The sequence below is a fragment of the Typopeltis vanoorti genome, chromosome 20 (genome assembly GCF_054136105.1).
Source record: "Typopeltis vanoorti isolate ZY-2024b chromosome 20, IOZ_Tvanoo_1.0, whole genome shotgun sequence".
Classification (NCBI taxonomy): domain Eukaryota; kingdom Metazoa; phylum Arthropoda; class Arachnida; order Uropygi; family Thelyphonidae; genus Typopeltis; species Typopeltis vanoorti.
The window spans coordinates 98,205,388-98,229,816 of record NC_143568.1 but is presented as its reverse complement, the minus strand read 5'-3'; the positions used below and the strand labels follow the sequence as shown (position 1 = coordinate 98,229,816).

Below are 24,429 nucleotides of genomic sequence, written 5' to 3'. Positions count from 1 at the left end.
TAGGTTATGCTATAAATTAAAGATGCCAAGAAATTATATTCTTGGTTTAATCCTTTATCCAAGTGTAAGCAAATACTAAGGCAAGTGATGTGAAGTCATTACCCTCTGTATATGAGTTATCCTGTCCTGAAAATACTTCAGGTGCAAACTTGGTTTGCTTACACTTAAGCAAACCAAGATAATGGATTAAACCAAGAATATAATTTCTTGGCATCTTTAACCCTGCAGAGATTGCGGTCTAAAAAATTGCAGCTTAGGTCGCGTGTATCCGAGTGATACATTCATTACTAGTATGTGGTGAAATGCAGTAAAACTTAAAAAAAAACACTGCAAATATAATACATGATGGTTTATTTATTTTCATTTATAATCTAGAAATTATTGATCAAAGAAACAAATAAAAACAACAACTAAACCAATACTATACTGACATCGGAGTTTGCGGTATCTCTCAGATACAGTTTACTACCAAATATCACTTTCACTTTCGACTCTATCATTCTCATCATCGGACTCGAGTAACATTCGCTGAATCTCTTCAACATCTGATGGATTATCCAATTGATATATTTTTCCAGCCATTTTCAATGGTAAATTAAAAAACAACAACAACTAAACCAATACTATACTGACATTGGAGTTTGCAGTATCTCTCATATACAATTTACTATCAAATATCACAAACTTGCCTCAAGGGCTCACTTTAGTGAACACGGGCATGGTAAACTGGAGGTACCTGATGCTGGACCATGCTTTACTTCACATAATATACATCTGTTATATTATCTGTAGACTGGTCCCTCCTCTTTTTTCTCTTCTTCTTTCTTTTCTTCTGCTCCTTCCCCCCAATGCTATTAGAATATTCAATGGCTAGGGGTAAATCTTTCCTAGTTTGCTATTTCATCTCATCTTATGTGGAAAGGGCCTCTGCAATCCTACTACTTTCTTTTTGCAGTGACTTCACTCCAAAATGCTAATATGGTTGTGCCTTATAACATATTTCATGCTGCATTGGTTGTCGCAGAGAATAATCAGAGCTGCATTCAGGGCAGAGGGTCCTGTTCAGGGCCATTTAGGCAGAGGGTCCTGTTCAAGATGTATATTAGTCTCCATCAAAAGTCAGTGATACTGAATGAGCAACACAGAAGGTATAAGATTAATCTTAGAAGGGAATTTTACATAGGCACATGGAATGTTCGGGATCTACAGATGGGTACTCTTGAGATGGATAGGTATAAAATCAACATCCTGGGAATTACAGAGACCAGACGGAATGGAGAAGGTCACTTCAAAAGACAGGATGGTAAGCTAGTTATTTACTCAGGTGGTGACTCAAAACATCATGGGGTAGCTATGATACTGCAGACAGCTCAGGTAAGAAGCCGTCTTGATTATAACCCCAGTAATGATAGGATACTTTCTATTAGACTTAAGGCTCAGCCTACCAATGTATCAATTGTAGTAGTTTATGCATCCCACACAGATAGGCCTGAAGAAGAGAGTGAGGAATTCTATGAAAACTTACAAACTGTTTGGACTGCCTACCAAGGAGAGACATACTGTACATCTTAGGGGACTTAAATGCAAAAGTGGGAAAGAGTATGAGAGTCAGGCTGGAGTGTGTCGTGTTTGGTCTGAGTGAACATAACACCCATGAAGAAAGACTGTTGGAATTTGCCCATGCTAACAGACTAGTTATTACCAATACCTGCTTCCAAAAACATCCATGACAGACCTATTCTTGGACATCTAACATTGATAGGTCAAGGCACCAGATTGCTTACATCCTGGCTCTCCGGCAGTGGAAGACGAGCATCTCTGATGTGCATACTTGTCCTGGAGCAGATTGTGGTACAGACCATCAGCTAGTAAGAGCCAAAGTAAGACTAAGACTCCGAAAACTTCCAGGGCAGGCACATCCCACTAGATTGGATTGTAGAGTAATTCCTAGTGGATTCACAGAAGAAACATCAACTCGGTTGGATGATTTTTTGGAGACCAATGAGGAGAACTCACCAGAAATGCTTTGAGAAGGAGTCAAGTTGATAATACAGGATACAGCGAAGAAGTATCTCAGCCCAATAAGAAGACCAATAGACCCATGGATATCAGAATCAAAATGGGAACTAATCAAAAGAAGGCAGTTGGAAAAACAAAAAGACACAGGGACTGAAGAATACAAGAGATTACATAGAGAAGTCAGAAGAGCCATCAAGCAGGACAAGGAAAAGTTCTGTACTAATAAATGTGAAGAAATAGGGTTCCAGGTGAGGAGGCACAATTATAAAAGGATGTTTTGTTTAGTTTGTGACTTAAAGTACAAGTTGAAGCTTGAATTGAATGTCATCAAAGACAGAAATGGAGCATTACTAACAGAAGAGTTGGAAATCAAAACAGATGGAAAGAATACTGTGAGGAACTGTACAATAGAGTGGATAAAGAAAATGCGGAGCCCTCTCACCAGGAAAATTTTGATTTGGAACCTTCTCAACTTAGGCATGAAGTTGAAAGAGCAGTTAAGCAGCTTAACAGCAATAAGGCCCCAGGTGCAGATGAAATCCCAGCAGAGTTAATTAAGGCCACAGGAGATGGAGGGATAAGAAGGTTTCATAGATTGATTACAAGGATATGGGAGACAGGATCATGAAAACTGACTTCTTCCTAGAGAGTGGAAGAAGTCAGTTTTCATACGTTACATAAGAAAGATGATATCAAGGCCTGCAAAAACTATTAGTTTAATATCTCATGCAAGCAAAATTTTATCGAAGATCATGCTAAATATGATCGAGGCAAAGTTTACAAAGTTAACAAGATCAGTAATAATAGAGGACTTCAGCTCAGTCCTAGCAAGACAAAGATTATGGTTCTCAAAGGAAATACAAACAGAGAAGCTCTTGAGAAACAAGTGTCTTAATGGAGAAAGAATTGAGGACATCAACAAGTTTGAGTACCTGGGATCCATTATTAATGTGAAGAATTGCTGTTCAGAAGACATCAGAAGAAGGTTAGGAATGGCTAAAACAACAGTCAGAGACTTGTCTAAAATCTGGAGGTTGGATCTATCTCCATGGGAACAAATTTGAGGATTTTGGTTTCAGTTGTTTTTCCAACAGCCACTTATTGATGTGAGACTTGGAACCCAAAGAAGTTAGATAAGAAACAGATATCTGCTTTTGAGATGTGGTGTTACAAAAGGCTGTTGAGGATATCATATACTGAAAGGCATACAAATGAATGGGTGTTAGAAAAGATCAGTAGAACTTTAAGGATATTGACAGAAGAAAGTTAAAATATTTTGGACACATAGAAAGGATGGAAGGGGGGACTTCTCAAAACAGTAATAGAAGGTAAAGTTCCTGGAAAAAGAGGAAGGGGGTAGACTATCAATGAGATGGATGGTGTGTGTGTGTGGAGTGACTGATCTTCAGAGTTGAGGCTGCCAGAAAAGCAGACAACAGGATTGCATGCCGAGGCCTAGTGTGGCACATCACCGAACATCGGAGTGACCATACAGCATCTGTAGATGTCCAGTGAACATAGATAGATAGCTATCACAAACCTTTACATAACATATGTTAAACTAAACCGATGGCGTAAACAGTGCAGAATATCACTCGTAATATATGTATGCACAGTTAGTCATGACCTCCAAGCTATAACTGGATATGTTTAAGAATATTTTATTATTATTATTATTATTTGACACCTCCAGGGAGTCCAAAGACTCATCGAGGGAGAGTGTGCCAACAGCATCGAACGATTGGTCCCCTTTCAACTACTAACCGTGCTCAAACTTACTTAACTGAGCCATTAGTAGCAGAGGCTCTACCAATCGACCAACCTTTGCCGGCAAATTTATATTAAAACAATTTGTTTGTATCTGTCGGATCAGCTGTGACCTCCACAGGGTTAATTATATCTTGCTAACTTTCCAGTTTTTTGTGATAGTATGTACACCTGAAGAAGTCAGCATTCTGACAAAACTAGTTGTGTTCTAATTAAAGTTTTTGTCTTATCTCAGTGTTTCTAGTCAGTAAAATTCTAATATTAAAAAAAAAAATACACACACACACACACACACACACACTTAGTTGCAATTTTTTCAGTATAATTTTGTTTGTAAAATTAGTATTTCTAAACTGTCTTAATATATAGAAATATATATCCTGTATCAAGGGTGTGCCAGGACTGGATTAACCATGAACAGACATTCAGCAGAAGGGCTCACATTGGTCAGCCATTCATGGATGATCCTAGAGGTGAACGTCAAGTGTCATGACTGGTATCTCAGCAATGACGTGTGACAGTCACATAACTCATCCACCTATATATATATGATGATGATGATATATATATATATACTAGTGAGTGAGCGGGGCAGTTCAACCCATTTCCACAGGCACCATGTGCCATAACGTTGCTTCACCTGGGGTTCCACAGCTAGAGACCAATAAGGGTACCCATGATGATGGCCAGGCATTGAAAACAACGACTTGCATGGGCTACAAGGAATGTCAGCAGTGGACCTCAACGGTTGGAAGAAGGTTGTATATAGTAATGAGCCCTATTTCCTACTGCACCATGCTGCATGCTGATGGCTAGGTTGCATTTGGCATAAACAGCATGAAGTCCTATTCCCTAGTCATATTCTCTGGGGAGCTTTTTCCTAGCACACCCTAGGTTCGTTGGTTATTACCACAAACACTGAATGGATGAACATTGCAGGAACCTGTTAGCTGACCATCTCCATCTATATCTGCAGGAGGTCAACCCTGACCACAGTGCCATCTTTCAACAGGACAATGCACCTCGTCTTACAACTACTGATTGGTTGCAGGAACATGACACTGAATTCGCCACATTGCTTTTGCCCCCAGACTCCCAACTGTAATCCAATTGAACATGTGTGGGATATGCTAGAATGGGGCATGAAGACTACTGATTCTCCTCCACCATGGAATGGGCATGAACTGATGGAGTTGCTGCTGCAAACATGGGTCAAGTTACACATGGAGGTTCAACACCTTGTGGAATTTGTTCCTAGGCATCTGTGAGATTGTTGGTCTGTGCATGATTGTACAGATGTACAGAGCTGTGTACCAATGTGTTATTAGGTGGGTGTTCCTATTGCAAAGCTAACTCAGTGTGTGTGTGTGTGTGTGGTATGTTAGTTGCAATTTTTTCAGTATAATTTTATTTGTAAACTCTTAATAATATATAGAAAATCTGTTTTTTATTTTTATTTTTATTTATTTATATTTATTTATTTATTTTTTAATACCGTTCCCATACATGGGAGGTTGAACAACCTATAAGCACATTAGTGGCATATGTGAGGTTAGATGAGGACTGAGATAATAGTTTATTGATCCCCCCCCCCAAGAGCTGGAGGTTGTAGGTGTTTGGGAATACTTCATGAGGAAGGCAGTGAATACTTCATGGTGCAGAGGACAGAATTGGACAGAATATAATAGGAAAAGTAGGTTGGGTATGTTTGTAGTTGTACACTAAAGGGATGTTGGGCAGCTGTTGCTCTTGTATTAACCATGCTACCGGTCAAGACGTCTATAGACATCCAAGTTATCATGGATGCGAATAGCATATTAAAATTATAATACCATCGATGTTACATTGAAATATATGGTGGATACGAAGCATATGAGAATGCGTATTTGATCCATAACGGCCGGTGAGGTGGTTAACAGGTGCAACAGAAAGTGTAGAGAAATGATGGTTGCTAATTCACTGGAGCTGTGACCATGGTAGCTCGTAGATAGACATAGTGCTGAAACACTGCATCTGTGAGATAAAGGTTGAAATGAATCTGTAAAAGAGGGATCATCTTTGAGTCTAATGGTTTTCCTCTGGACAGAGCCAAGGATTTTAAGGGAAGGTTTAGGTGCACCATCCCAAACATGTGAGCAGCATTCTAAGCAAGGGTGGATTTGAGATTTGTACATAGTTAAGAGTTGGTTGGTTTTAAAATAGCTTCTTGAACAAAAGAGACTGCATAGCTTTTTGGATGCTGAGGAAGCTATTGATGTGATGTGTTTATGCCAGGAGAGACTGGTGATAAATGTTAGTCCAAGCAGAAAGATCTTATCTTGTGATTTGTGTATTACTAAGGGTAAGAATATGTGATTTGGGATCTCTTTTACATGAGAAAAGGCAAGACTTTTTTTTGGTGGCATTGAACATGACAATTTGTCCTTGCCCCATTGCAGAATAGTATGTAAATCAATGTTTAAGGCACTAGTTGTAGATGACTTTATAGCCTGAGATGTCAGAATACTGCATGGTTTGTTAAATGAATAGGATGAGTGTAGAGTGCTATCATCTGCAAAACTGTGGATAGGATTAGTGTTTATTGTGTGTAGGTCATTTATGTACAGGAGAAAGAGAGTAGGTGACAGGACAGAGCCTTGAGGCACTCCAGCATTGGTGGTGAAGCTTGAAGATAAGGAGCCACCATGTACCATGACTCATAGAGAACTCTCAGAGAGAAAGCTGGCTACCCAATTACAGAAGATGGTAGGGAGACCAAAGGATGGCAATTTGTTTAGTAGGCCTCAATGCCACACATGGTAGAAAGCTTTGGAAACATCAAGGATGACAGCACATGTTTCTCCAAACTTCTCCTTGGTACATGTTCAGTAGTAGGTAATGTAACCTACAAAGTCAGCTGTGGATCTTGAATGACGAAATCCATACTCATGGTTGCTGATTAATTGGTGGACTTCCGTTTAGGTTGGCTATTGATGTCTCCATTATTTTGGAGAGGACTGAGATGATGGTAGTTGGTTGGTAGTTTGACAGTAAACACCTTTTTTGGAATAGGATGGATATGTGATTGCTTCCATACATTAGGATAAGTACCAGATATGTATAATAGATTGCAGAAAAAATGCAGAGTGGGTATTAGGTCTGGAGCACAATGTTTTGAGAACAATTGGTGAGATGCCATCAGGACCAGAAAAACTTTTTAGTATCCAAGTTATTTAATAGTTTTCTGATTTCTTTTGTGGAAAAACTGCAGGAGGCATATGGTGCTTGGATTCTGGACTGATATGAGGTGATTTTCCTTGGTTATTTTGCAGAAATTTGAGGAAAAGAGTGTTGCCAGAAGGTCAACTTTATCTTTGAGTGAAGTAACAGTGGTGCCATCAGGATGAGAAAGAGGTGAATGTGCATGACAGCAGAAGTTATGTCCAACAGCCTTAGCAAGGGACGCACAACTTCCATTTGGATAGGAGACAAATTTTTTGCTGTTGGCTTTTATGAAATCAGATTTGGATCAGCTGATGACTGATTTGCATATGTTGCATACTTTGGTACACTATTATTTGAACCAAGGTTTGGAAAGCGAATGAGAATTATGGGTTGAATGGGGGAATGAAGTTCTTCATTCCAGTGAAAATTATTTCTGTGACTCATTTGCAGCAGGTGTTAAGATCAGAGCATCTTAACATCTTTCCTTGGTCTAACGGTAGTTAGACCAAGGAAAGGAGGAGTAGGAATTCCAGAGGTTGTCCCAGTTGGTTCCTTTGTAATGCCAGAGAATGCAGGGTCAGGTGTGTTTGGAAGAGGGGAGAGGGTTTGTTCCGTGAGAGAGAGAGAGGAGACTTGTAGAATATTGTGGTCTGAGTAGCAAAGAAAAGAAGTGATGTCTAGTGTATCTGGAAGGAGAACTGGTCAAAAAAGGAGATCTAGAGTATTTGGAGAGCGAAGCAGGTTATAAGGAATTTAATTAGATGTATGATTTGTTTTAGGTCATTACTTATAGCAAGACTTCTGCTTCTCATCCAGCTTGGTCAGTGGTGTTGGAATATGGGAACCAGTTAACCAAGATGACCTTACTGTTTGGTCATCTTGGATAACCTTCTGGATTGCAGATGGTCTAGTTTTATGGAAAATAATGCAAAGAGGTCTGAGTGGTTATCATTGTGTGGAGATAAATGCAACAAGTGAATGTTACTAAATGGAGCAAAGAAACCTTGAGCCAGAGAAGGCACAGGTGCCCTTGTGGTGAAAAGAATCATGAAGTGTGTAATTTGGGCATTGGAAGTGGACAGTAGATGTAGCTGCAATCTGGGTTTCTGGGAATAAGTTATCTGATCTGGAAGACTGTAAATGGAGATGAATGTCATTTACGTTTGTGTTAATGTCATGTATGTTAGTAAAGCGGATGTGAAATTGAATTTTTAGTAAAGAGATTCTGGCTTGGTTTGTATATTGTGTCTGATTGTCCTATCCTATGCTCTCAGTCATACGGATGGTGGGGGTTGCTATATGCTACCATACTAGGGAGATAATTATGAGCAAGATGGTTTCCTTGCCTTCCTTGCCATAGTAAAAAACCCTCCACCTCCGTATGAGACAGGTAACTCACCTTGAGTCGAAAGAGACCAGATAAATGTTCCTCACATTACTGACTGGAATCAAACCCAGGTCTTTCCGACCAAAGGGCTTCGTCTATACTGACTGAGCTATGGAAGTTCCGTGTCTGTTTGTGATGTGACTTTTTTATTTTTTTGCTGGGATTATTTTATGAGGTGGATTCATTTTTGTAACAGTGTTACTGTCATTGTATGAGTCTTCATAAATTTAATCATGATTAGATAGAAAGATATAGTGGGTTTGTGCAGTACCGGCCTGGTTGGCTGAGTTGTTAGTGTATCTGCTCTTCAGCCAAGAGGCTGTGTGTTCGTTCACCTTCATATATTTATCCAGACAAATATGTATACACTCTTCCAAGATGGAGTAGGTCACCATGGGAGACGATCCTGCACCAAGCAGAACATAGCACTGGTATTTTCATCATCATCATCAAATTCCTGCCATGTACCCTCACGGGGTGTACATTCCTATACACCCCTTGAGGGTACATGGTATTATTGTATTATTGATATAATACATTTTATTTTATTGATATAAAAAAAATGTCATGATGAAGGTAGAATTCTCAAACAGGTGGATAATTCCAGTGATGATAGTAAATTATTTATGTATATATTACTATGTAAAAAAAAAAAAAAAATGTACACTGATCATTAGTGGATAAAAGAAAATTCTTAGTAAACAAAGCAAAATAGAAATAAAAACGCATAACAAGCACAACAAATTGAACATTGATTTACTGCTTCATCAATCCACATGTATTCCTGCCATGTCTAGATGAATCACTTGATTCGCAATATTAGTTTATTATGTCCCTCCCTATAGTTATTTATTGAGCTACCAAGGTATACAGCCATTGTTTATTATTGGTTAGTTATTTATATTTCATAAACAAATATCTTTCTCTCTCCTCATAATTTTTAAATTATGCCTATCATGAATGCAAACATGCATGTCTGGAGGTTATAGGATCACATATAACACCACAGCTGTAAATTTTTTAGTAATTTATTCTTCTCTAATAAAAGTATTTCTTTTATTAGAGATGAATTATTTATTATTTATTTTATTCATACCTGTTCTTTCTCTACCTTATATTTGCCAATCATTCTGTTATTTGCACTTTTTATTTACACATATTACACATTATCTTTAGTAATTTAAATATACAAACGAAATATAGGATTTTCCTTAATCATTGTTTTCTAATATATCCTGAAATATATGCATCCCCCCCCCTTCTCTACACAGATTTGGTTATTATCAAAGAACCTGTCACGATATATGGTGTCCACTGATATGCAAACAGGAAGACCTAGAGAAAATATCTCATTTTACCATGAGGTCATGGTTGGTAGAAGAGGTTTCTTCTTGCTCCAACATGAATGTATTTAATATGAGACAAAAAGATGTGGTTTAATTGAAATGATCACAGAGGAATGAATTATCAAGAGATTGGTTTTGACTTCAAATTCAAAATTCATACATGAACAAATTTCAGTTAAATATTTATATACCAGAATTGTTGGAGTTATAGACAATCAAATATTTGCTGAATCCACCCTTATTTGACTTCTTTTCTGTTCATAAAAATAAAAAAAAAAATGCTCAGGGATTATCCTTTTAATTAATTGGTTATATATCAAAGTGTATGTTGTTTTGAAAACCAGAAAATGCTCCAGTTTATGAAAGCTGTAGAAGTTCCACAGTCTCAAAGGTGATTATCACAATTAAAAATAATGTTTCATTTATAAATATCTTTCAGGAGAGTCTTGTTAATATATTTGTTTAATATATTGAGAAATAAATGTCTTGGCAGTTTCATATTTCTTTTTTTTTTTTTTTTTTGATATAACTATTATTACAATATAGCAACTCCTTATAAGTGGTTAATACATTTATTAATATTTTTATTTTGTATTAAATTTATATTAGACTATGTGAGACTACAAAAAATTCTGCAGGGCAATAGAAAATGAGTAGTTATTTTGATAACAAGCAGCAGAATTTGATGCTTTTAATGTTTTTTTTTTCTTTTTAAAATATTAAAATTTTTAAATCTTATCTTGTTCTAGGAATAAGTTATTTTTTCTGTTCTCATAGTACCTTTGGTAGCACGGATGTGCCCAAGTGACACATATAAAGTTTATAAAAGTGGTATGTATTAACATTTATATTAATTTTATTTTAGAAATATGCATGTTTTGACTAGCCTGTTTTATATTTTGTTAAATTATGTAGCTTTATAAATATTTTGCATAGTAAATAACCTAGATTTGCTTAATAACACAAGATTACAGTTCATCACACATTATTATTATTTATTATTATTATTATTATTACTACGGGCTACTCCAGGAGTCCTTAGACTCATCGAGGGAGGCCCTAAACATCATGTTCACACAGCTGTTCAACATTCTCACAGTATCTATCATACCTTGCCTTGAACTCGCTCACTGTCATAGCACCCACAACAGACTCTGGCAGCTTATTCCACTCATTTACCACTCTAAAAGTAAAGAACCCAGCTCTAACACCTCTGCTAACCACACTCTTGCCCAGCTTCCATGGGTGTCCCCTAGTTCTCCCACCACCAGTCCTGATCTCAAAAATATCATCTGAATTAATCCTATAGAATCCTTTTAGCAATTTGAATGTCTCAGTCATATCTCCCCTTTTCTGCCTATCAACTAGTTTCTGCAACCCACAAATCTTCAACCTGTTCTCATATGGTTCATTCCATAGACCTGCTATCATCTTAGTCACTCGCCTCTGGATCCTCTCAACCTCCTCCCCATCAAGAAGGAACTGAGGTGACCAAATCTGGGCACAGTAGTCGAGATGAGGTCTTATCAGGGCTCGGTACAGAGGTACAATAACTTGTTTTTCTCTGCTCGTCAAGGTATTTTTCAACAACCAAGTGAGTTGATGAGCTGATTTAGCTACTTTCGCAATGTGCCCCCTAAACTTCATCTCCCTATCCACCAAGACTCCCAAGTCCCTGGCCTCATCAATCTCTTGGAGTACAGTTCCACCAATGTGGTATACTGCTGCTAATCTTTTCACTCCGAAATGCATAACCTTACATTTTGTCACATTAAATTGACATCCATTCTCCTTAGTCCAGAACTCCAATAAATTCTCTATATAGAATTCTGTTTTAAAAACTGATATGTCAGAATCATAAAATTATTAAACTGGAGAGAAGAAACTCCACAGCTAATATTAGTTACTAATAGCTTTAAGAGCTTCCATAGTCTGTTCAATAACAGATATTCTTTGGTTGAAAAGGCATTGGTTCAAATTATGTTTAGGATGCAATGAACTTTTATAAAGAATTTCATCTGATGAGTTAACTGGATCTTATATAGTGATGGTAGGATTTTTCTTTGGAAACTCAGGTTTTTCATTACACAAAACAGATAAACCAAAGAATGCACATAGTTGAACAGACATAACAAACAAGGTTGACTGCTCTGCAATAGCATTAATTAAGTTTCTGTATTGCTTGGCTGTGATAAGGTCAACTGCCTAACATGATAATAGGGATGACAGAGACTAATAAACTTTTTAACAAGCTAGTATGCCACTTATTTCAATAAGAATCATCAAGACAAACATGATACAGTAGTTATTGAAAAACAATTAAGTTGGGTACAGTGTACTCAACTTGCCAATATATGGGAGGAGCTTTTATATAAAAGTAATAATGCTATTAGCTGGTGTGTGTGTGTGTGTGTGTGTGTGTTATATTTTCAAACATTTCTGTTTTAATGACTATTTCCAGTATTAGAAAACTGTAAGATCTGCTTGTTTGGCTGAAGTATGATAGACCATGGGCAAAAGAAATTTTATAGACACTAGGATAGACCGAAAGGGGAAGTAAATCCTTCCCGAAGCCTAGAAACAAGGCAAGTTTATTAATCAGGCAAAAGGCCACTCTGATACCAATGGATCTAAATAATTTGGAGAAGATTTTTTTCAGATACACCTCTGACATATATGTTGGTGATATAGTTTACAATTTCTTGGGAGACTTGCAACAGAGAAACTCCATAATTTAATAACTTGTTCACAAATGACTCATTGAAGCCATTAGACAGGAAGGCGGCTGTTGTTATACCCTGATAACCAAGAATGTAAAAATTTCAGTTATCATGGTGTAACAAGAAAATAAAAATATAAAATCCTATCCTGTAAACGGAGTGAGGTCCGATGATCGATGGACCCTCGACACCGCAAGGTAAAAGAGGGTATAAGGAAGATGAGATGAGATGAGATGAGATGTAAGTAGCTAATACAAGATATTTATTTTGATGATGAGAGTTTATTTTTCACTTGGTTAGACTATAATAAGTTTAGTTTAATCCTTTATCCAAGTGTGAGCAAACAAAGTTTGCACCTGAAAGTATCTTCAGGACTGGGGAAAGGTAGTGCAACACCAGGCAACTCGTTGCAAAGGTGGAGAAAGCTCTCATTACTCCTATCTCATTATCTCCCATAATGCAAAGCACATCTCCTTGCGGATATGTGTAATGCTATGCATTAAGGCAAGGACCACTACCCATACCGGTTTCGACCTTTATTGAGGTCTCGTCAGTAGGAGCCAGGCCCAGTAGTGGAGATACAATTAGCATAGCATTACACATATCCACAAGGAGATGTGCTTTGCATTATGGGAGATACTGAGATAGGAGTAATGAGAGCTTTCTACACCTTTGCAACGAGTTGCCTGGTGTTGCACTACCTTTCCCCAGTCATGAAGATACTTTCAAGCACAAACTTTGTTTGCTCACACTTGGATAAAGGATTAAACTAAACTTATTATACAAGATATTTAAAGACAGAAAATATGCTCGCATCCAAGAAAATTAATTATAGCAGAAATTGTTTGTTTAACTAAATAATAAAAAAGGGATTCTTATTACAAAAAAAAAAGGATATGGAAAAAATAGGTTAAGTAAGACAAAGAAGATTAGAGATAAGAATTTGTATGTGAGAGGCTAGTTTAACACTTGAAAAAAGGAGATTAAAATATGCAAGTAAATTCTAAAAAGGGAAGTAATTTAGTATAGAGGCTAGCTTAAAACAAATGACGATCGCTCAAGGTCAACTCCCGAAGTGAGACGTCACATGGGAGTCGCGTGCAAGTAACCGTAGCATGTTTTGGGCAGAAAAACACGACTTTAATTGGTGAGTGAGATCGACTCCAGTAGGGGGGGAGGAGAAAAGAAATTGAAGAAGGTGCCTTGTTTATTTTGTTTTGTTTTGTAAGTTAGATAAGGTAAACTGAAAATAAACATTAATGTCCATGGTATCAATATAGAGCATTCTGACTAGTATAAGGTTAAGTAAAGTGTTATTTTGTTCCAGTATTATATGTGTATATTTATATGTATAAATCTGTTATGACGTCATGATCGCAAATTCCCATATAGGATTTTGCCCTAATACTTGTATTTTGCTTGCGTAATTTTGTAATTTTTATTCTTAGTATTGAATTGTGTTTTATATAATAGAAATTGAATTGTACCATGTTTGAGATTTTTAATAAACTTTTGTTCACTAATAATACAGTTGTCTGAAATTGCTGCCTAATGCACCACTTGATAAAACTACGACCCTAATGGCGCGAGAAAATTTAATGTGTTAAGTTACAAGATAAAGGGTCATGACTGCTTAATTGTTTCACACTCAGACATATTTTTGTAATTGCTCCTCGTTTTCGAATTATATATCTTGAACTAAATGTCCTGAAAGGCGCAGTATAATATAAATATCAGGGACACTAAGGGAAGAAAAAGCTTAAATATTTGAATTTTGTAATATCTCGTGCATAGTTGTTTTAAATAAAGAAAATATAGAGATTCACTTGAAAGGATAAAAGAAAGTTTAGATGCTCCCCTCTGGCTGATGTAGAATAAGCAGGTCTAGAAATGAAATACATTAGGAGTATGGAAAGATTGACTTCAATTGGGTTTATATAGGTCAAATTTATTTGAAACTAAGTAAGAAATGGATTCATTATTTGTTTAATTCTGTATGAACTGTAGCCTTACTTAGTTTCAAATAAATTTGACCTATATAAACCAATTGAAGTCAATCTTTCCATAGTTCATTTGGTCAATAATAACTTTTAATCATTATGAATACATTAGGAGTTTTCAATTGCTAGCATAAATTTTATACAAGGATAATAAATAGTATTGATCCCAGTAAGAAAGTCTCAAATAGAGAACCTTGCCATACTGCAAAGATATCTAACAAATAGAGAGTACTGCCATGATAGTTCTTTTTCTTATACCTTGAATGGTTTGATCAGTGATTGTTCCATAACATCCATCCTAAACTTGAATTTCTGTATAGTATAAATTTCCTTACTAACATCAGTGCTGTTCATCCTCATATACAGTTTTCTCTAGCAATTAAAAATAACCAGTGCAAATGGCTTTGTATGTATACTGTGTTGGAGCATAATGGTATTTTTTTCAGATCCTATGAGTATCCAGTGCATGGTCTGCAAGACCAGATTGACCATGATTGTGAATGTAGGTGTATTTTTTGTGTTAATCTATGTTGATGGTGACTAATCTATCTGTCCAGAGTGTGCCAATGTGCACGAACAGGAAACTTTATATACTCCAGGCACTGAGAGCAGAGGGAGCTGATCTTTAGTGGAAAAGGGCAGCAAGTTTCAGATGGGTTTTAAATGCTGTGCAGAGGTCGTACTTTTTTTAAGGACCTGGCTATTGTTTTGGACATATCCCAGATGTAAGGGATGGTGATGGCATTCTTAAAATCTTTTTGAATGATAGGGTTGTGAATTGGGAGAGAATTCATTATTTGTTTAATTCTGTAGGAACTGTAGCCATTGGATAAGAAGGTGTTGTGTATATGGTTGAGTTCTGTTGTAAGACAGGTTCCAAAGATTAGGCTCTATTTGTTAGTTTTAATGATACCATATTGTTGAGAGTATTGAGAGGGGGTGGTGGGAAAGTTTGTGAATGTATCTGGTTGTGTGAGTGGATTTCTATATATAGTGAAGGAAAGATTACCATTTGGAATAAGAAGGGTAGGCTGTTGTTGGTTTCGGTTCCTTTTCCATCATAAACTGGATTCTTGGATGTAGATTGTTGAGATGTCAGGGGAAAGAGTCTAATGTATCTGGGCCATGAGGCCAAATAGAGAACATGCCACCTATATATCTTAGCTAGAGGGAAGGTTTGAAGGCAGATGTCTGTGGCTTGTTTTATAAAATTTTCCATGTGAAAATTGGTTCCATAGCTGTTCCCTCTGTCTGTAAATTTTGTTCTTCCAAGAAAAATATCTGAAATTGATGGAAAAGGAAAAGAAATCTAAGATAGAAGGAAAAATGTTTTTTAAGAGTGTTAAAGTGTCATTCAAGGAAATATTGATAAACAAAGCTAATCGATATATCTGTATTATTTAAAGTTCGATTTTCAATAGAGGTTTCAAAATGGATAGAGTTTTTTTAGAACACGAATATTATCACCATAGTTATTATACATAGATGCAAATAGTCAGTTCATAGTAAGTTCAAATAGTTCTCATCCATATGAATGTGTGTGTGTGTGTGTGTGTGTGGTTGTGACTGTTATTATCTGTATATTTGGCCATCCTGGTAATAATGTAAGTTTACCAATAAAAGTATCATTTGATTTTTAGGTTCCAGTGTTAGAATAGATACTACACTTTTGGGTTTCTACCAATCCAAATGGCAAAGAGGAAACAGAAGTTATGTCTTCAAAGGTCAAGGTAAGTAAATAGTATCCTTAAGTTTTTTCCATAAATGGAAAATTTCTATGTTCTCTCTCTCTCTTCCCCTCCCCCCCCTTCCCTCCAAGTTTACTACTGTGGTAGCAAATTCTTTTTCAAAATGTGTGCTTGAACATCTTTGGAATGTGGCAAAGCACCAGTGTCTTCTAGAACAGCGGTTGTGAAAAAGTAAGTTAAGAGTGTAATTTAAGGAGTTAGTTATTTAAGTTTATAGGATTTAAAAAATGATGGCCTTTGGTAGTAAAAGTTTTTGCAGCTTGGTAAAAAATTTGCAGCAGACCAAGTAGTTGGGAAACACTGTTCTAAAATTATGTACATTTTTTTATTTCATAGTTTTCTGTGTATAAATGTATTAATTTGCAGAAATGGAGAGAACCCATTACTAATCCTTCCTTCTCGAAAGAAGCTAGATTTTGATATGTTAATGGATTTGCCTAGTATATTATTGGGCGTCGTCCGAGCAATTCAGGTATAGGCTTTTTATGTCCTGTTCCTGCTCTGCAGATGAAGTTGGTCTTTCCATCTTAGCCTTGGACGTTCACGATCTCTTCTTCTGTAGGTTTATATTTATTTGCTACTTTGGGAATCCTATTGTTATTCATCCTTTCTATGTGGTGTAGCCAATTTTGCTGATATTCTTCTATTTCTTGTATGATGTTCTTTGTATCTAATTGTTCTCTTATCTTCTGTTTGCTTTACACTCTTTGATATGGTTAAAAAAATATAAAATATTAGTATCTCTGACCTTAAACATTTAATCTTTAAATTCAATATTTGAATAATTCAATGTTTGAAACAGTAGAAATAATCTGTATTCTTTACCGAGCATTTATTCTCAAAAACATTGGTTATGAAAATTGCAATTACTACTTAATAACAAAGGCTTGCCATTGAGAATCTTTTTGCAAAATATTGAAATAATTGACTAGTAAGAGTTTTATCATACAGTATAATTTTTTTTAAATGATATGTATTGACTAATATTTATATTTTGGGTATGGATTTTTTCTTCTCTTTTTAAGATGATGGTGCAGTTATCTTGGAAGTTAACCATGATGTTGGAAAAGTATTTGTGGAACACATTAAAGCTTTACCTGCTCAGATGATGGGAATGGTGGTAACACTTTCTCCTAGTTCAGAAGCTATATCTGCTCGGTTTGCTACACCTATTGTTACAACATATGTAGAAACTGATAAAATAAAATTTGAGAGGTAAAATAAAAATAAATTATGAAATTTGTCTGTTACCAATTTCTGGAATGTTTAAAAAAATTATATGCAACTATTGATGCTGTTTGAGGAGGTTGGGAAGTATGCTGTTTATAATATTAGAAAATTTGGAGCAGATTATAAAAAGTACATTGATGCAACATTTCCTTCTGTGACAGTTGTTATTGCAGTTAATCATCTCTAATAACCATCAGATTGCCATTCCCCAATAACTGATTAATCAGTCAAATTTACCTAAATTTAAATAACCAGTTTGCCTTGTGGTATTATCCTACAGCCTTTGCAAAATTTAGAAGTATTGCTGTATGTGCAGTAATATGATTACATATCAAATTAACCACATTATTAAAACAAGTCTCTCCTTAACAAACCATGCTTGCTTTCATAGAGTATCTTAATCCAGTTATCATCCATCTATCCATCAACTGTATTCCACTCAAGATTTAAGTTTTCCAATATCTTAACTTCCATTGCAGAAATGTGTATGGGCCTATAATTTGATACTTTCTTTTTTTTTTAATACTTTCTATGCAGTAGCATTATCATATTCTGTTATCATCCCTTGATAGTCCTTCCAGTTGAAGGGTTTTCATTAAATTTAATGTCAGTGGCACAGATGGTTCTCTGGACATATTTCTTTAAAATATTGGGTGAGATCTCACCCAGTCCTACTGCCTTTCTGACATCCAAAGTGCTAAAAATTCAAAACATCCCTTTGTCATTTCCATTCTTGTTTTATAGTCATCCTCTTCTGCATTAAATATTCTAACACAGTAATCACAAATAATTCCACTCTCTTCTACACTGGTTACCATTATTACATCTACATCCAGCAAAATCATTCCTTCCCTGGTAATACTAGAAAAGGAAAATTCCATGATATTGCCTTTAGCTAGCTCACCTGACTGATTCTTTTAATTAACTTCACTTTTCTCATTCCTAAATGCTTTTCTAGCTTAAAATGATTTCCACAAGTTCACTCAAGTGAACTTGTGGAAATCATAGGAATAGTATATTACATGATCAATCAGGGCTTGAAAACAAAAAAAGTACTTGTCTACTCATCCATGAAGTATGAGAATTTTTGGCTGACAAGTTAAAAAAAATCAGAAGAGGAATTTATATAATCATCTGGTTTATTTACAAAATGGTGATTCTTTGACATGTTTTATGTTGTAAATAGTTTATTCCCCTTTTTTGGATTTTTTACCTTACTTATTGCTTCTTTTGGAATATACTAGTGTTATTTTATCTTCAGAATGTGCTCCAATGTACCATGAAACTAAAATAAATACACTTCAGATGGTGGTAATTAGCTTATTTCATACCTGGGTGGTGGAATATGCAAATAGTTGAGTCAAAAAAACAGTTGTTGTAGTTTAAAAATTTCCTTATGCTGATTCCAAAAGTGTAACCTAAATATTTTTTGAATATTTCCTTGGCTGCTATTATGCCATGAAACTTCTCTGTTTGTCTGTCAGTGTTTGGAACCATTCTGAAAACCCACTAATATTTTGGGGCAGCACATTAGCAGATAGGCTTGGCTATTTTCCTCCTCTTAATACAGTTAAGCATAGGTAGCATTAAGAGTATTATAAATTGAGAGGCTAAAATCAACCAAACCAGCTGTCACATCTTCCCTTAGTTAATCTTTACTAACTATAAGTTAGTAAAGATTATATAAGATTAATCCAGAAGATTTTCAGTAAATGCCATACAAGGAAAAAATAAGGAATCCCCTCAGGAAATTGTGTGAAGTGTGGTTAACAAAGGTGTGTTTGTTTAAAGAGAGATATGGTAGGCATTTTATGAATAATGATTTACGCGGACTTTCCATGAATGACTCTATGGACTACATGGAAGTTTCCATATAATAATGGTAGTAGAAATTTTTTTCACTTAGTTATAATTTAAATTAAATTTAAGAATTATATTCTTGTTTAATCCTTTATCCAAATGTAAGCAAACAAAGTTTGTGCATGAATTATCTTCACATTAATTGCCTTTGTATCCCATAATGCAAAGTACACATCCTTTTGGACATATATAATGCTATACATTATGGGAAGGGCCACTATTCAGACTGGTTTCGATGTTTATTAAGGTACTGTTTAAGTGCCTGGGGGGGTCTTTGGCCCAAAAGGATCACTCCTGAACTCGTCAAACTCTCATTGGTGGCTCTACTCATTGACAGACCAAAATCTACCACCAAGTAGAACTACTCGACTTCCTGGAATCAACCTCAAAGACATCTTCTTTTAGCTCTACAACCTTTCATAGGTTTTGGCTTGCTTCACAATATTTTTCCATTCTACTCTGTTCGGTGCAGTACTTTTCCAATTCTTAACTTTAAGAATTCCAAGGTCTTTCTCAACCTCATCTAACCATCTCTTTTTAGGTCTTCCTCTTCTTCTTTGTCTAATTATTTTCCATTTATAACTTCTCTATTTTCTTCCATCCTTTCTAAATGGCCTATCCATGCTATTCTTCATGCCTTAACAACTCTAACAATATCTTCTCCATTTATTAATTTGTTAATTTCACTGTTTGTTCTTATTCTTCAATTATCATTCTTCTCTTTAATTTGTCCATAAATTTTTCTCATTATTTTCCTTTCAAAAATCCTTAACCCATTCTCTTCTTTTTGGAGTAAAGTCCATGATTCACATCCATATGTTATGTGGTCTAATAATCGATTTATAAATTTTTAGTTTAGAATTCATATCTACAGCTTTACTACCCAATAATCTTTTATGCATGTGATAGCATTTATTTCCAACTATTATTCTATTATTTATTTCTTCTGCTATGTTATTTGTTATTGTTTTTAGGGATCCTACATATTTAAAATGATTTACTGATTCAAAATTATAACCATCTACATTACATTACATTACACTACATCTATTCTATTTCCATTTCTTCCATATTGCATATATTTAGTTTTTTGCTCATTAATTTGTAAACCAACTTCTTTTGTATTTAAATCTAATTCTTTGAACTTACTTTCTAAATCATTTTTGGTACTACTAATTATCACAATATCATCTGCATATGCACAAATCTCTACAGATTTATTATTAATATAGCCTCTTATATTGAACCTTCTTATTATATATTCAAGTGTCAAATTAAACAAACTTGTAGACAGCACATCTCCCTCTCTCACTCCGGAACTTATTTCAAATACTTCTGTTAACCTTGTAATTTAACCTTAACTTAGATCCTTCTAGTGTTATTTCAATCATTCTAACCAATTTTTGTGGGATTTCCCATCTTTTAAGATCATTAATAATTTTTTTGTATATTTATTTTATCAAAAGCCTGTTTAAAATCAATATATAAATTATGTAATTCTATATTATATTCCATGTATTTTTCATGTATATTCCTTAACATAAATATATTATCAGTGGTAGATTCTTTGGTATAAAACCAGATTGGTTATCCCCTAAAATTCTTCAGTATTTGGCTCTAATCTATTTATTAAACTTGATAAAATTTTATATGTTACATTCAGCAATGTGATTCCTCTAATTACTAAAATTCAGTTTATCTCCCTTTTTATATATTGATTGAATCACTCATATTTTTCTTCACTCCATATTTCAATTTTTAATTGCCAGATTTTTCCCCATAATGGTTTTCCAGTATTCTTGATAAGCTTCCCTGTTATTCCATCTATAACCAGTTTTTTATTTCAAGTTTTTTATCTGTTTTATAATTTTAATTACTACTTGATAAATTGGTTCTTTCATTTTTTCTTCTTTTATTCTAATTCACTCAGATTCCTATCTTCATCTTCATTATGATTAATTTCTTCTTCTGATAATAATTCTTCAAAATACTCTTTCCATCTCTTCATGACTTCTTCTTTTTCAGTTATTATTTCCTTTTTTTTATTCCTATATTCTATTATTGAGGATTAAAATTTTGTACCAGTGAATTATTTTCTTTATAATATTTTCTTTTTTCTTTGTTTTTGTTATATTTACGTGTTAACTCTTATTTAACTTTTCATCATCTCTTTTTTCTTTTGATTACATATTTTATTTGCTTCCTTTATAATAAATTTAGTTTAATCCTTAATCCAAGTGTAAGCAAACAAAATTTGCTCCTGAAGTATCTTGGACTGAGGCAACTCGCAGTAATGGACCAAGCTCTCATCACTACTTCTCTTAGTATCTCCTATAATGCAAAACACATTGCCTTGCAGACATGTATAATGCTATGCATTAAGGGAAGGGCTACTACTCAGACTGGTTTCGACCTTTATTGAGGTCTCGTCAGTGGTAGCCAGACTCAGAGGTGGTGATACTAAGGTGGAAGCAATGGAGAAGTCATATTTACCTATATGAGTTGCCAAAAGGTCATACCTTATTATTAAATTACTCTAGATTTAGAGAACGATGTTGGAAGTTGTTTTCACTTGGTTAGAGTATAACAATTTAGTTTAATCCTCTATCTAAGTGTAAAAATTCTTTATCCAATTACCCAGATCGATTTCGACCTTTGAGGTCTGGGTCTGGCTCCCACTGGCGAGACCTCAATAAATGGCGAAACCGGTCTGGGTAGTGGCCTTTCCCTTAATGCATAGCATTATACATGTCTGCAAGGAGATGTGCTTTGCATTATGGGAGATACTAAGACAAGTAGTGATGAGAGCTTGGTCCACCTTTACTGCGAGTTGCCTCAGTCCTGAAGATACTTCAAATGGAAACTTTGTTTGCTTACACTTGGATATAGGATTAAACTAAATTTATTATAGTCTAACCATGTGGAAAAAAGAAGAAAAAACTTCCACAAATTTGCTTCCTTTCTCTTGTCTTGGTACTTTTCTCTATTAGCTCTTGTATTCTTTGTATATATTTCTTGCTTTATTTTTAATTTCTATTGCTTTCCTGCAATTATTATCAAACATTCCCTTTTGATTCTTTTATATTTCACTATTATTTCTTCTGCTACATTTATAATTATTTTTAATTATCTTCCATTTATCTTTTATATTATTTTGATTTTCAAATTCTTTAATGTCTTTTTCTATTTTTTCTTTGTATAATTTTATAGTCTTTTTATTTGTGAAAGCATCAGTATTCCATTTCTCAATTCTTTCGGCTATTCCTCTATTTATTAATGATATTCTTTGTCTCAATTTTGCACCAACCAACATCTGGTTCAGAGTTGCATTGCACCTCTAAATGCTCCTACATCAATGATTGATGTTGCCTATCTGTTAGAAATCAAAACATGATCTATCTGATTACACTCATTAGTAGCTAGAATAATCCATGTTCCTACATGTATCTTTTTATGTGGAAAATTTGTGCTCATTACTCCTAACTTATTAGTTGTTGCAAACTGAGTAAGACTATTTTTGGATCGTACATCCTGGTTCTGAATCCGCCATCTTGTTAGAACGTAGTTCTTATTTAAAATGTCTGTTTTTTTATTATCTTAATTAATTGTTGGTTGATTACTAATCCAAATATAGAGAAATTTATATTATCCCGTGCCACCCTGTATTCAGATTAGTCTATATAATATAGTGGAATCAATCATCAACTAACTTTAGCAATCTCACTTTTTTACAGGCCGAGTTTAAAATAAATATTTAAGGCTTCCACAAGGTCTGATAAACTTTATGAGCAGTGCAATGAAGAAAAATCAGACAAACAACAAATTGAATTCAATGAAATAAACATTTAATACAGGGTTATACAGGGTGTCCCAAAATTCACGCAAGAAGTAATTTTGATAGAAAACACAGGTTTTTAATTAAAAATTGTAATTATTGATTCATAAAGTATACAGTATAGGGTTATGCATGGAATAGCATATTGGGTAAATGGCCTCCACGGCTTTGCTGGGACATACACACTCTTTTGCTGAAATTTTCCATGACCATTTTGCATAAATGTGGCTGAATTTCGTTGATACAGCGCTCAATTTCCTCCTTCAAGGCGTGGATGGTCATGGGCTTGTTGGCATAAACCTTAGACTTCAAAAAACCCCAAAGAAAAAAGTCCAACGGCGTTAAGTCACATGATCTGGGCGGCCAATTCTGATCACCAAAACAGGAAATTACACGACCAGGAAATGACTCATGCAGTAATTGAATTGTTTCTCGGGCTGTATGGCATGTGGCACCATCTTGTTGAAATCACATCGTCCACATCGATATCTTGCAATTTAGGCACAAAAAACTGGATTATCATGTCGCGATAGTGAGTACCATTAACTGCTATTGCCTTACCAGCCGCATTTTCGAAGAAGAATGGACCGATGATGCCTCCAGCCCAAAATCCGCACCAAACAGTGACACGTTGTGGAAGCATTTGTTTCTCAACAATCACTCATGGATTTTCTGAACCCCAAATGCGACAATTTTGTCAATTAACGAAGCCATCAAGATGAAAATGAGCCTCATCGCTGAAGATGATTTTGTTCGAAAAATAAGCATCCACTTATTGTTGTTCCATAATCCATTCAACGAACTCTCTTCTCTGTGTGTGGTCAGCAGGCTTCAGTTCTTGAGTCAATTGAACTTTGTAAGCATAAAGATGCAAATCTTTCGTGAGAATACGCTGTAGAGAGCTTCTCGAAATGCCCAATTCAAGACCACGGTGCCAAATTGATGTTCCTGGACTCTCAGCATCACTCTCACGAACTGCTTCGATGTTTTCTGTTGAACGACGGCCAGAGTGTATAAGATCACTAATTGATCCAGTTTCCTTGAATTTTTTAATTAATCTTTTCACAGTTGGTGAAGTCAAATCACTATTCCAACCATATTTTGTACGAAAATTGCAAACTGTAGCTGCCAAACCTTCATTATTTTTAAAATATTGCTCAACAATGAAAATGCTTTGTTCTTTCGTGTAGCGCTCCATTTTTAATAACCCTGAACCGTCAGCTGTCACGCTGTCTTTTTTTTCTCGTTGGCAACACTTTACCGCACAAATGGTGCTAAATTTAAATCTTGCGTGAATTTTGGGACACCCTATA

General features: G+C 35.1%; 1 protein-coding gene across 1 annotated transcript in view; it reads left to right on the top strand.

Moving 5' to 3' along the window:
* The window catches only part of LOC150095700 (ankyrin repeat domain-containing protein 13D-like), a 131,825-nt gene that overhangs the window by 57,123 nt on the left and 50,273 nt on the right, over nt 1–24,429 (top strand). Inside the window, exons 5-7 of the mRNA XM_090409945.1 lie at nt 10,501–10,554; nt 16,084–16,173; nt 17,217–17,406. Coding sequence (XP_090266071.1) covers nt 10,501–10,554; nt 16,084–16,173; nt 17,217–17,406 — 334 coding nt within the window. The remainder of the gene's footprint in view (nt 1–10,500; nt 10,555–16,083; nt 16,174–17,216; nt 17,407–24,429) is intronic.